The 12830-nt window shown below is 41.1% G+C and overlaps 1 protein-coding gene across 2 annotated transcripts in view; it reads left to right on the forward strand.

Annotated features, from left to right (window-relative positions):
• The window catches only part of slco3a1a (solute carrier organic anion transporter family member 3A1a), a 36072-nt gene extending 23724 nt beyond the window's left edge, over window positions 1–12348 (forward strand). For both annotated transcript variants that reach the window (XM_026175989.2, XM_026175993.2), the window contains 8 exons: window positions 2850–2948; window positions 3040–3312; window positions 4694–4858; window positions 4959–5157; window positions 9398–9560; window positions 10000–10172; window positions 10267–10331; window positions 10722–12348. In XM_026175989.2, coding sequence (XP_026031774.2) covers window positions 2850–2948; window positions 3040–3312; window positions 4694–4858; window positions 4959–5157; window positions 9398–9560; window positions 10000–10172; window positions 10267–10331; window positions 10722–11074 — 1490 coding nt within the window. In that variant the 3' untranslated portion in view covers window positions 11075–12348. The remainder of the gene's footprint in view (window positions 1–2849; window positions 2949–3039; window positions 3313–4693; window positions 4859–4958; window positions 5158–9397; window positions 9561–9999; window positions 10173–10266; window positions 10332–10721) is intronic.
• Window positions 12349–12830: the final 482 nt, after the last annotated feature.

The following is a 12830-nucleotide window of genomic DNA, read 5'->3' on the forward strand; positions in this document are numbered from 1 at the left end:
TGGATCGTTTTGTTGCAATTCACCCAGTGCTCAATGCAGTGAATACTGTGATACTCCATAGTCTGACACAGTTTGTGAGTTTAACTTTCTTTTTGAGCCATGTTACACACCGTGACATTTAAAATGGTTGCATTGTCATCGTTTGTGGTGCAGCTCTGAAGAATCTTTAGATAAGAGCATAAAAGCGGTACACACAACAGATATTTGCTGACTTAGTGGTGACGCTCATTATGGCGAGAAACGGCTAGATTTTGTAGATATACAGACGACTGTGTATCTAATAGCAGCTCCAATGTGGGAACAGTTAGTCGCCATGTCAAGAAATAACCTGGCACACAAAGCACTACAAATTTTGTTGGTAACTGTAATTTAGCTTTTTTTGTAATGCTATTATGCAGGCCAACTCATGACATGCCTGCCTCTGTTGTTATTGACCCATAACATATAAAAAATGTAAAACTCTATCATTTCAAGTGGGGATTATCTCTGACTTTCAAATTGCACTGCCCTTGTTTCTCCTCCAGAAGCAGCAGATTGATAAGGGGCCACACTAGATTACTAACCTTTTTTTTTTTTTTCCATGTGAGCCATGTGGCTTAAATGTTATCATCAAGATACAGCGTTTCTGAGAGCAACCAGGGGTAGGCAGAGACATTTATCCTCTCAGTGGTTGCTGATTCGTGGACTACTGAGCTATCATCTCCTGGAAGGTGATTTCACTAACTGAATTTCCTCTCTGGGGTTTCCTGTGGTGAAAGCAATTGTGATGTTGCTATGTGAAAGCAACACTTAGTTTCTAAGGAAACGCGAAAGAAATAGTGCATAGGCCTCATTTGCAACACCACAGGCAAATTTTGTAGTCACGTAGTGGTGGCTGCAGTCCGCTTCTTTTTTTTTTTTTTAAGTGCTTTAAGCAAAACTCTTTGTTAGGTATATAGTAAACACTTCCTAATGAAATACAACAACTTCCTCTGTGTGTGTGTGTGTGTGTGTGTGTGTGTGTGTGTGTGTGTGTGTGTGTGTGTGTGTGAGTTGACAATTTATTAAAAAAAAAAAACAACTTCTCACATTTGGAAGTCTTGCATTCAGACAGCAACGGAAATTTGTCAGCCACCTGCCAAAATCTCAGAAAATAGCAGAAGGAATAGGTGAAAACTTGTCATGATCCAGTGCCTCATGACTACATCTGGGTCTTTGTTCATTTCCGTGCTGGTCTGACTGTCAACCACAAAGATGTTTCACTTGTATTCTTCAGAACAACAGCCAAATGTTCCCATCACGACTTGAAAGGCTCTTTCTGTTTTGTTTCACTCCTAGTCTAGCTTAAATGAGCCTGTTTATATCGCATTAAAATGGAGAAGAGGATATAGGTAGTAAACGCCACCTAGCAAATCTGTGAGCCATTTCCTTTATGCGAAGAATAAACTGTGATGTGAATGAGGCTCATGTGTTGACTCCCTTCCTATGTGGGTGGTCAAGGCAGGAAGCAGGCCTGATGCATTTGCTCTCAGCACAAGCAAAGACATACACAGCTTAGTCACAGTTTCCATGTTTTTTTGTTGGTTTTTTTGTTTTGTTTTGTTTTTGTTAAGTGGCTGCTTTTGGCATGCAAACAACATCGTCCTGGTAGCAGAAATATTTTTAATGCCCCAAGAGAAGGAAGCAGAATTAGCAGGGATGTTTTCATTTCATTTTGATGGTAATTCGAAACTGCATTTCTTGTGCGCAGCAATAGTTAAACTTAAACTCGGATCTGGTTTGTCGCAGTACAGCTCTCCACACTCAGGTCTAATAATACCGCAGATCACAGGACAGACTGTCGGGGGGATATTTGTCTCCTAAATTGAGCTTTGAAGTCTTCATTATCTCCCTGCAGTCTGAGTCATAGTGCCAGACTTCCACCCCGCTGACAATGCTCTAATGAGGATTTTTAGATCAAGCTTCAAGCTGCCCACTATAAGACTGGGACAGAACCACTGTTTTCCATTGTCAGGTGTGTATGTTATGCTGTGAGTTTGATAGGGCTGAGCCATGTGAGCATAACGAACACAGTCGCTGTGTGCTGCCACCAATAGCATTGTGGTTTTTAACTGACTTGATCTTTCATGACAGCTGAATTGCTTCTGTGTTTGCCGTCATGCTCCACAGTGTACCTACTGGATAGGACCGCTGAAAACGAAGAGAATACTGTGGAAGATTTGCTGTCGTTCTATTTTGATACGTTTTGAAATTGAATATCTTCGAGTAGCTGCCCAGAAAAGTAGGACAATTGAAGGTTTCACTTTTAGGCTCTTAGAACTTGAGCCTTTTGTACTATATTCAGACCTTTTATGAGCTAAATATTAAACCAGTTTCCATCCATCTGTTTTCTTAACTGCTTCTCCAAGTAGGCTGGAGTTCATCCCAGCTATCATAGGGTGAGTGGTGGGGCCACTACTCATTTGATAAACAAACAAGTAGAGTACAGGGAATCAAGTGCCCTCGTTAGGTGTTGTTTGTACTGTATTCTGATTTTCCTAAACCTTGCTCCTCTGTAAGAACACCCTCCATCTTACAAAGACTAAAACTAACTGTGTAGCTACTTAAAAATAAGTTAAATCTAAAGATTTTTAATGAATACAAACTCAGATGAGCAAATTAAATTAATTAAAACTGCTTGATGCTTTCTCATACTATATGTCTGTTTACCATAAATGTTTAACACTACCCAGAACATATTAACAAGACTCTGAGGAAAAACAATAAAGCATTTAGGTTACTTTAGATATTTTTTCCCAGTATAAAAATATATCCTAGAGTACTGGATGTGTAGAAATCAAACATTAAACTTTATCAATGTTTCTTTGCAGGAATCCTCTTCTCTACACTGGTGTTCGGACCTGCCTGCGGCTTCATCCTTGGATCGCTGTGCACTAAATTCTATGTGGACGCCATCTTCATTGACACCAGTGAGTTGAATGTGTCCCTACTCTGTGATCCTCTCGTGTGTTCTTTTTTTGGCATGTGCAGTTTATTGACCGACACCATGCCTCCCCGCAGGTAAACTGAACATCACTCCAGAAGACCCGCGGTGGATCGGGGCCTGGTGGGCAGGCTTCCTCCTGTGTGGTGCCTTACTCTTCTGCTCTGCTGTCTTGATGTTTGGCTTCCCTCAGTCGCTGCCAGCAAGGGAGCGGGAGGAGGGAGCAGATAGCGAGCAGGTTATGCTTCCTCCCTCTCTGAGCTCAGACTGTGAGACTCCTAAGCCCAGCAACGGAGTCGTAGTTAACCATGAGCCTGCCAATAGCCCCACCTGCTGTCAGCAACTCAGGGGTGAGCATGCAGCATCCAGTGTGGTACTGCAGTTTTTTTTTTTGGTTGTTGGTGTTGTTTTTTTAATGCAAGCATGTATGGAACAAAAACACACAACATTTTGTATTTTTATTTGTTGTATTTGCCAAATGCTATGAAGTACTGACAAAACAGAAGTGCTACAGTCCTTTTTAAATAAAACCTGTTAGTGTAAATGGTACTAGATTAGTTATAATGTCATCCTTTGTAGTATTATGTGTTGTTAAAGATAACCTATGATATTTTTTTCTTATTTTTTACTGTTATAGTGACAAGTGCTCATGTTAAACATGGTCAGATGGTGAGGTCAACATATACGTATATAATCCCAGTAAACCAAAAGCTCAGTTTCAGACTGTGCTAAATGCTCTGGTTCAGACATCTATCATTAGTATGGTCATCTCAGCTTATGTTCAAACTTGCTGTTTTCAAGGGCCAGCCGATCAGAATAAAGCTGACTCAAAGAAAAGGAGGCTTGTATGAGACAAAGGATAAACTTAGGAGCTGCTTCAAGGCCCACTATATAACACATAAGAATTGAACTGTAAATCTACTCTAGCTACTGGAGTCTAGACTAGGTCCCCACATCGCACCATTGCAAGTTGTACTTGTATATATATTTTAATTAACAACAAGTTTGTAAAATATCTGTCTCATTAAGGGGAAATACATTGAAAGAGTATGCAACTTTTAAAAGTAAAATGAACTACTAGAAGAACTTGAACACTAGTTTTGGATTAGTAGAGTTTTTTCAGCGTTTTGATGGTCACTGTAGTGGCTATATTAATTTCTTAAAGTTCTCTCTTATATTTAATATAACCACACTACGGACGGACAACCGCCTGTTGTTATGCGGTGTCGTTAGCAACAACGACGGTAAAACCATTGCGTGTCTGCTTGTTTATTTTCCACATAAACCTTTCACAATAAAGCTCAAGACCCTGTTGAGACTTTTCAAAATAAACTGAATCACGTGAAAGAGCAGATTATTTACGGATGAGAAGTCAAAAAGAGCCGCCAGGTGCTAAAAAATAAACCTTAAACTCAAACGTTAGAACAGGCTTTTTCCCGCAGCACACCGTGTAATAAATACAAACAAAGCAAACGGCGGCCGTTACAACTTATGTCTAAAAATGTATAGTTTCATGCATCGGTTAAAACACTCAACTGCAGGTACACGACGCCCAGCTGGAAACACTTCATGAAAGCTGCCCGAGATTCACAGAACTTTCAGAAAATGTAAATTTTTGTGATTTATATCGTTATCGGGACGATAGATGTCTTATATCGGGATATGAGATTTTGGTCATATCGCACAGCCCTACCCTCAATGCTTATCTTTCCTCTTTCCTTTTATGTCCAGTGATCCCCACGATTACCAAGCAACTCCTGTCGAACCCTGTGTTCACCTGTATCGTCCTGGCAGCCTGTATGGAGATCGCCGTCGTAGCCGGCTTTGCAGCCTTTCTGGGGAAATATCTTGAGCAGCAGTTCAACCTCACCACCACCTCTGCAAATCAGTTGTTAGGTTTGTATTCTGTGCAAAAAGTCACACGTATGCACACTTTTTTTTTTTTTCTTCTGCAGAGGAGCATAATAAACAGATTTGGGCCTATCTTGTGTTTAAGGTATGACAGCTATTCCATGTGCGTGTCTGGGGATCTTCATGGGTGGTCTGCTGGTGAAGAAGCTGAATCTATCAGCGCTGGGAGCAATCCGAATGGCCATGCTGGTCAACCTGCTGTCCACCGCCTGCTACGTCTCCTTTCTGTTCCTTGGCTGTGATACGGGTCCCGTCGCAGGAGTGACCATCGCGTATGGCAACATGTAAGAAAAAATATTTAATATTATCACTTGTTACATCCTCTGCTTAAAAGCATCAACGAAAAGTGGAAACTGACACCGGAGTTTGTAGAAGACACTGGTTTTAAATTACTTAATAACCACAACTAAAAGGCTAAAAGTGGCATATTCCTCACGCCAACCTCAGCCGTGCCTTGATCCAAGGCGAGTAGGGGCTGCAGACTAATGTAACACAATAAATAAAGCAGTTGAAGTAGCTGTCAGCCAAGATCATGTGAAGAGGTGCAAGTTGAGATTATCTTTTATGTGTGAAAGAGGGACGAGTTAGAGCACTGTTGCTCAGTGTGGCATTCTGATCTTCAGGCTTCTGGCCTATGTTTACTTCCTGGATAACCCCTTTTTAAAACTAGCTGTAGTTACATAAAGTTTGGGAAGCCATCCTTTTTGATATCCAATTCAGTAAGCAGAGACTATTTGAAAGAATTGAACTCAATGTGTTGAAGCGCAAAGTTTGGGTAATAAACTATTTGATGATTAGACTCAGATGAAGCTACATAGCAGAGCACTCCCACCAGTGGTGGGAAATAGGACAGGACCACCCTGGAGTCTAGACGCTGCTGGTGGTGATGGAGATAAAGCAGATGGACTCGGACGAGGGTATCTGAGCGAACAAAATGAAATGGAGATGTAGTGGAGGCGGGCCACAGTGAGCACCAAGATTTAAAGCACAGGGAACAGAGGCTGATTGACTCGCTGAATAAGGAAATAAAGTTACTGGACCAGAGATAATGATGAAAGAAGTGATCTAACAACAGACTAGCAGCCCAACCATGCAGGAATGCAGGGAAACGAGTTAATACTAGGTCTTCCTCGTTGAACTTGCATAGAAGCTTCATTCACACGTCGCCAGAAACTGTGTCCTTAATGTAAGATGAGATGAACTCATCAGTGGAGGAACGGCAGATATCTAATGATATATTTCTGTTGTCCTCACTTCAGCGTGTTTTCATGTCATAGGTTGAGGAGGAACGAAATGCACTGTTAGTATTTCAAACCCAGTTTATCAAACAAGAATACAAGCAGTTAACAAACTCTAGCAGTGAAAAGCGGTGCTGCTGCAAAGGCTGGAGGACTTTTTTGCAGATGAACTGTAGGGACTATAAATGTGTAAATAAAAATTCTTATCACTGCTGGACATTGGGGCAAAGATGGGACAGAAGGCTTTTTATTCAAACAACTTTGTGTCATTTTGTCGAGTCTATAAAAAGATTTTCTGTTTGGAAAGTGGCCTCGAGGGCTGCATGAACTCAATATGAATGTGACAGACTTCACTGAATCAGACACCAATAAAAAGAGGTTTAAAGCAAAGCTATTATGCAGCAGGACACGTTATTCACTTTCATATTGATAAACCTTTCAAGTGAAGCTCTGTTGTTAGAAGGGACTTTGTATTTATTATGTCGTTTGTCATAAATTAGCATGAATCACTGTCTCATGCGCACACTTTTTAACTTAAATTCTTTACTTCAAAGGTAAAAAGACAGTTTGTTTTTATAAAACCTAAAGAAGTACATGAGGATAAACTCGTAATTTTACTCCACAAAGCAAATTATATGATAATATAACAAATATGGTGTTTGGCTTCTTCCTTCTAATAGAAACAAACATCTCAAATCAGAACAGACACATTGCATTCCTCTTCACCTTATGCATGTATCTTGAATCCAAGGATATCAGCCCGTGGATTAATTCGTGATATCAAGATTGCTCCCTTTTCTCATCTCATGTTTTGTAACTATTTGTGACGGCATGAAGTAAAATGCCCCCATTTTGACCTGTATCTGAATAGTACTGTCAAAAAATCAGTGAGTGAGGCAGAGCTACACCTAGGCATACACCCCACAGATCATCTGACGTGGGCACACACAGTATGTGGAATTGTAGGTGGTTATTGCTCTGTTAACCCCCCAGCAGGGCTGGGTCTAACACCTTTTTTTTTCTCTCTGGTAGAAATCTAGCTTTACTGCCAGTGCTCCTTTGTTTTGTTTTTCACAATCCAAAGTCTCCTTTTTCTTTTTGTATAGGATTTGAATTTAGAGGGAATAATCAATGATAGCCTCTCAGAATGATAAGGAGTCCTTTAAAAAAAAAAAAAAATGCCTGTATTCAGATCTAGATAGCCTCCATATGTAATCGCTTCGATCTTGCACCAAGCCTGACAGTTTTCATGCAGATCTACCCTTAACTTCTTAGTAATCCTGCCAGTGGCATCTTCAATTGTACTACCTGCCACAGAACAAAGACCTTATTTATCATCTTAGTAACTCTGTCACTTCTTACTGGGGTGCATCACCATAGTAAGGTTAGAGATCAACCTACTGACCAATCACAGTGTCACCACAGCTGGGAAAAGCCTCCGACTTCTGCACAGATAGTAGAAGGGTTTTACTTTTTAATGTCTAATTTCTGATGCAATACACAGATGACCATTAAGAATTATAAATTCTTAGATGCAAGTTTATTCCTTCATTTTTTCTTCCCTATTACATTAAATTTGCACATAGTCTAAACCTAAATTTGAATTCTGTTTTTAATGTGTTCCTTACTTGCTCTCAGATTCTCCTGTGTCCTAATACACAGGATACAGCTGTGATATTGATGATTCTGTTTACTGTCAGTGCAGTCAGCGTTTTGCTGGTTTTCTTTCCTGGCTTCAAATAAGCTAAATTTTATTATTATAGCAGCTCTTTTCCAGTCTTATTGACCAAAGCACTTAAAGTGCCCCTGCATTCATTCAGGCCTTTTAATACTAAACTGCTGTGCAACGCTTCTCCTCACACACTGCTGCTTAGTCAGCAGCAGAAATGACGCTTTCAGTCTGTATTGTGTGTTTAACCTCTTTATATTTTTCCCCATACTTTCCTCATAATTTTATCTTCCTTGGCAAAGTCACCTGCTCTGCTGCCAGTATACTTATCTAAACTTTTAATTTTGATTGTTGCGCCAACATCAAACCTTTCAGGTGAATGTGCGATTGAGAAACCCTGGGTAACCTTGGTGAGTTGGTTAGCAGCTTCTTGTGGCTGCTTATCGTGATTTTTGATGTTTGGGTAAATGAATTCAGAAATGAACAGATATAAGAAGTATGCTGAACTCGCTTCATAGTGCAAAGCCCAGGTAAAAAAAAAATCTTCTGCCAGCTTTCACTGCTCCTCTGTTTTCAATGCTTTAATCTTGTTATGGCCTGGCCTGTATTTATATAGTGCTTTTCTAGTCCCTAAAGACCCCAAAGCGCTTTACATATCCAGTCATCCACCCAGTCACGCACACATTCACACACTGGTGATGGCAAGCTACATTGTAGCCACAGCCACCCTGGGGCGCACTGACAGAGGCGAGGCTGCCACAGCTGTTATTGTACCACAGCTAAACCTGCAACAGCAGCAAATATTTGTATAATCAGTCAATCATCATATTTTAGTTAAAAATTGTTACTTTTGGTTGCTGTGTCTCATTTAAGTATTTAAGCCTGTTTAAGTCAGGTAATCAATACATTACATTTAGCCCCAGTGAAGCTAATTATTAGTTACAAATGATGATGATGTTTATTGAACGGATGTTAATGTAAGTGTGCGATATAAACAGGGGGCAGGAAGTAGATTAAGAGGAGGATAATTGATCTGTCACACAGGGGCTGTTTTTGAGGAGGGGGAGATTTTACACTCATGCACACACATATGCAGAAATCCAGCTGTGTTTTGCACACAGATGTGTCGAGGTTCCTCAAGAACAGCGTACCTGTTTGGATCACTTTGAGACCGATAGCACTGTATTCTGCGGGGGTTTTGGCATTGAGCTCTTTCTCTATCTTTTTATCATTGTGCTAGTAAAAGATATTCATGTGTTCAGATGAATATTAAACACCTCCTTTTATTTGCAGCGCACTTTGAGACCTCTGAGTCCAAGGTTGCTTCTTTTTCAGTTAAAATAAAAGCATTCAGGCTCAGTCTTCAGCCTCGGTGTTGCTTTTATCTCTTTAATAAAGTGTGAACTCAGTGATTTAGTCTGTGTGCTCATCCTGTAGAAATACTGAATGTTTGAGCCGCTTTTGAAATTGGTGGCCTAAAACCAACTTGTTCCAGAGCGGGTTAGGAGAGCTGCGTCGTTTCCATGGAGATGTTAAAAGTGAAACAGTGTCCATAATATCTGATAAAGGGCTCCTTAGTTTTACAGATGTAACTTACAGCTGTTTCTCTCTGTTTAGGACCCTGCAGGCGAGCAGGAAACCAGAAGCTCAGTGCAACAGTCAATGCAGCTGCTTCACCTCCTCCATCAGCCCTGTGTGCGGCTCCAACGAAATCACCTACCTGTCCGCCTGCCTCGCCGGCTGCAGCCGAACTGGGATCCCCGCATCCAACATTTCTCAGGTTTTCATTTTGCTTTTGCCCTCTGATTATGATGAGTACCAGCAATGTTGATGAGGACTGTAGCACAGAAAAGCCACCAGAAACCTTTATAGTGTTCACAGATATGAAGTCCCAGTATTTCACAGCTCTGTCATCAGCATGCACATGCTGGGCAGTCAGGTGGTAACGTGCTTGTTTCAAGATCAGATGCTGACTGCAGATAATGTCTTCTATATTCAAATCACATCAGCTCAGCAGCACAAAATATCACCACTTCACTGCTGCTGAATTTTTTTTTGCTTTTCTTTTTTCAGTTTTTAAGTGCTCCTAAAACAAACACACATTGCTCATTTCTACTGAGGATTTTGATCCAGACGTGAGGAGCAGGTGTAGCATGTGTGTTCCTGCAGGATGAATGGCTTGTTGTTGTACAAACGTCTCTCTCTCTTTCTGTTGACAGAATCTGACCGGCTGCTCCTGTATATCCAACGACAGCGAAAGTGCCACGGCGGTTCCCGGGAAATGCCCAATGCCGGGATGCCAGCAGTCTTTCCTCATTTTCCTGTGCGTGATTTGTGTCTGCAGCCTGGTCGGAGCCATGGCCCAGACTCCCTCTGTCATCATCCTAATCAGGTATCATTGTGGTTTTATTTTATTTTGTGAAGAGACTCTCAATGCTTTAATTTGAAAAATAAAACTTTTTTTGTTCTGTCTGTTTCTCTTGAAGGACTGTGAGCCCTGAGCTGAAATCATACGCGCTCGGTGTGCTGTTCCTTCTGCTGCGACTCCTCGGTAGGAACCGTTTCCAGATAACACATCACTTTCACATGCAATCGCTCAGTCTCATTTCTCTCACTCGCAGCACAAATCCTGTTGAGGCTGCAAGCGTGTGGCGTTTTACCAATGCCTCCAGTGACGCACTCTGTTAATGACGGCAACCCGTCAATCGCTGATGCGCGGCTGCATCGACTTTACGTGTTTTCAGATGGAAAGCAAGTAAATCAGATCACGAGAGTGTAAAAACAACCTCACGTTCAGGAGGCAAGAGAAGAAATGGAACATAAGAGAGACAAAATGTGATTTTTAAATCATTTCAGTGCGTACGGAGTGATAGTTTGAAGATTTATGATTCTCCTCTTACAGCCAGCAAACCTTAGCTCAGTGCATGTTTCTCTCTTGCAGGATTCATTCCCCCTCCTCTGATTTTTGGTGCTGGGATCGACTCCACTTGCCTTTTCTGGAGTTCGGACTGCGACAAGAAGGGTGCCTGCCTGTTGTACGACAACGCGAAATACAGGCATCTCTACGTGAGCCTGGCCATCGTTCTCAAGGGTGTCGCCTTCCTCCTTTACACCACCACGTGGTATTGCTTGCGGCGGAACTACAGGAAGTACATCAAAAGTCACGAGGGCCACTTGACGCCAACTGAGTTTTACCCGTCCCTCACCGACGGCCCCAAAGTCGTCGACAGGACGAAGTTTATATACAACCTCGAGGACCACGAGTTTTGTGAAAATATGGAGTCTGTTTTATAATTTGTAAAGCAAAAAAAGGACAATATGGACATTTAAATGACTATTTTAGGAATGTAGTTTTTTCTTCTTTGTTAAATTCAAGAGGTTTTGATAAAGGCGATCTATTTTACGGCCCATTGAGGTCCTCGGTGGCTCTCGACTGCGCTACACGTCCTCGATAAAATCAAAAGGGTCCACTGTAGTTGTTTACGTCTGAGCGAGGTGTTGTCAGGTGTTGCCAGTGAGTTCCCGTGTTGACTCTGTGGTAGAAGACGAGCGCAGTACCGTCCCACTCAGTCCTAGTCTGTTATTAGTGAGTGGACATGATGCTACTACAAACTATAGTTGCCATATTGTTTTAGGTCCGTCACGATTCCAGTGACAGTTTCCTTTCAGTCAGCACTGTGTGTTTTTGTTCCGTCACTCTTCAAAATGACATTTTTATGGTTAAAAAAAGAAAAGTTTGGTTTGTTTTTCAGTTATTCATATTTATAAAAGTTGCCAAGTGTTTACAAACTACTAGTTGATGCGTTTTAATTTCACTGCAGGAAATTTTCCTATTGAAAAATTAAAAAAAGAGAGAACAGAAACACCCTCACTGGGTTATTTTAGTGGCCTGTTGGATCTTTTAACTGCTCAGTTTCCTGTTCTCTTGCTGGATCATAGACACTGTTTTTTGATACTTCTTAGACTAGACGTTGAGGTCTTGTCTTATAGGTTGAAATGTGCAATGTTTCTTCATGATAGCATTTCCATGTTGTTTTTACTTCTTTTCAGCCTAATATGTCTTAATAAGGGATAGTTTGAATAAGAACTTTCTATATGTTTTCTTTTGGCTTTTGCACCCAGTGTCAAAGCGAAGGAAATCAAAAGTAGTATTTTTATGTTGTTCATCCTTCAAGTGGAAGGTTTGTTTTCATTTGGCCCAGAATGTTTTTATTAGATTGTTTTCGAGTATAAATTATATGTAATCTAATTGTCTGGGATGTGTGTGTGTCTGATGTTACAAAAGATCTGGGACAATTCATATCTATGGTGTGTTGCCTGTGTCTTCAAACTAGGCCTGTAATAAGATACAGAGGTTACAGATGTGCTAAAGGAGACTGTGTGTACAAGGTTAAATAAAGTTAAAGGGCACTGAATTCATATCCAGGTGTGACTCACTGCACATGTGACCTGTTACTCAGCTGAGCTCTCTGCAGTTACAGTTTGTCCCTTTTCTTACACTTTTTGTATGGCAGCATATTGTTTATTTTACTCTGGAAATAAATTATTTTTCAGAAAATTCATACAAATTTGAGTTCTTTTCTTTTCTTTTGAGTTCTGTTTGTGTGTAAGTGGCTCCATAGTGTAGTCGTTTACACATTCGCCTAACAAGTCAAAGCTTGCCAGTTTGGTCCCAGGAGGAGGCACGAGTCCCTTGGGGTTTGCATCAGGAGGGACATCAGGTGTGAAAATCTGCCAAATCAAATATGCAGAGCCATCCTGTGGTGGCCCCTTGTGAATAAGGGAGCAGGCAAAATGTGTGTAGAGCTGAGTTGTTCAATGTTTTTATAAACAACCACTGTTTCTGCTGGCTAGCAGGGGGCGACTTAAGGGGCAAAATGTCACAAAGTATGGAGGAGTGTCTACAGCCATCTGTAAAATATGGTGGAGGCTGGGTCATGGTTTGGGGCTGCATTTCAGCCAGTGGTGTTGCGGTCAAAGTTGATAGAATTATATTGGTCATATTTTCATCCACAATGCAATACAACCTGTAAAGTGTTGTGGTCTTAAC

Source organism: Astatotilapia calliptera, chromosome 7 (assembly GCF_964374335.1).
Source record: "Astatotilapia calliptera chromosome 7, fAstCal68.1, whole genome shotgun sequence".
In the NCBI taxonomy this organism is placed as follows: Eukaryota; Metazoa; Chordata; class Actinopteri; order Cichliformes; family Cichlidae; genus Astatotilapia; species Astatotilapia calliptera.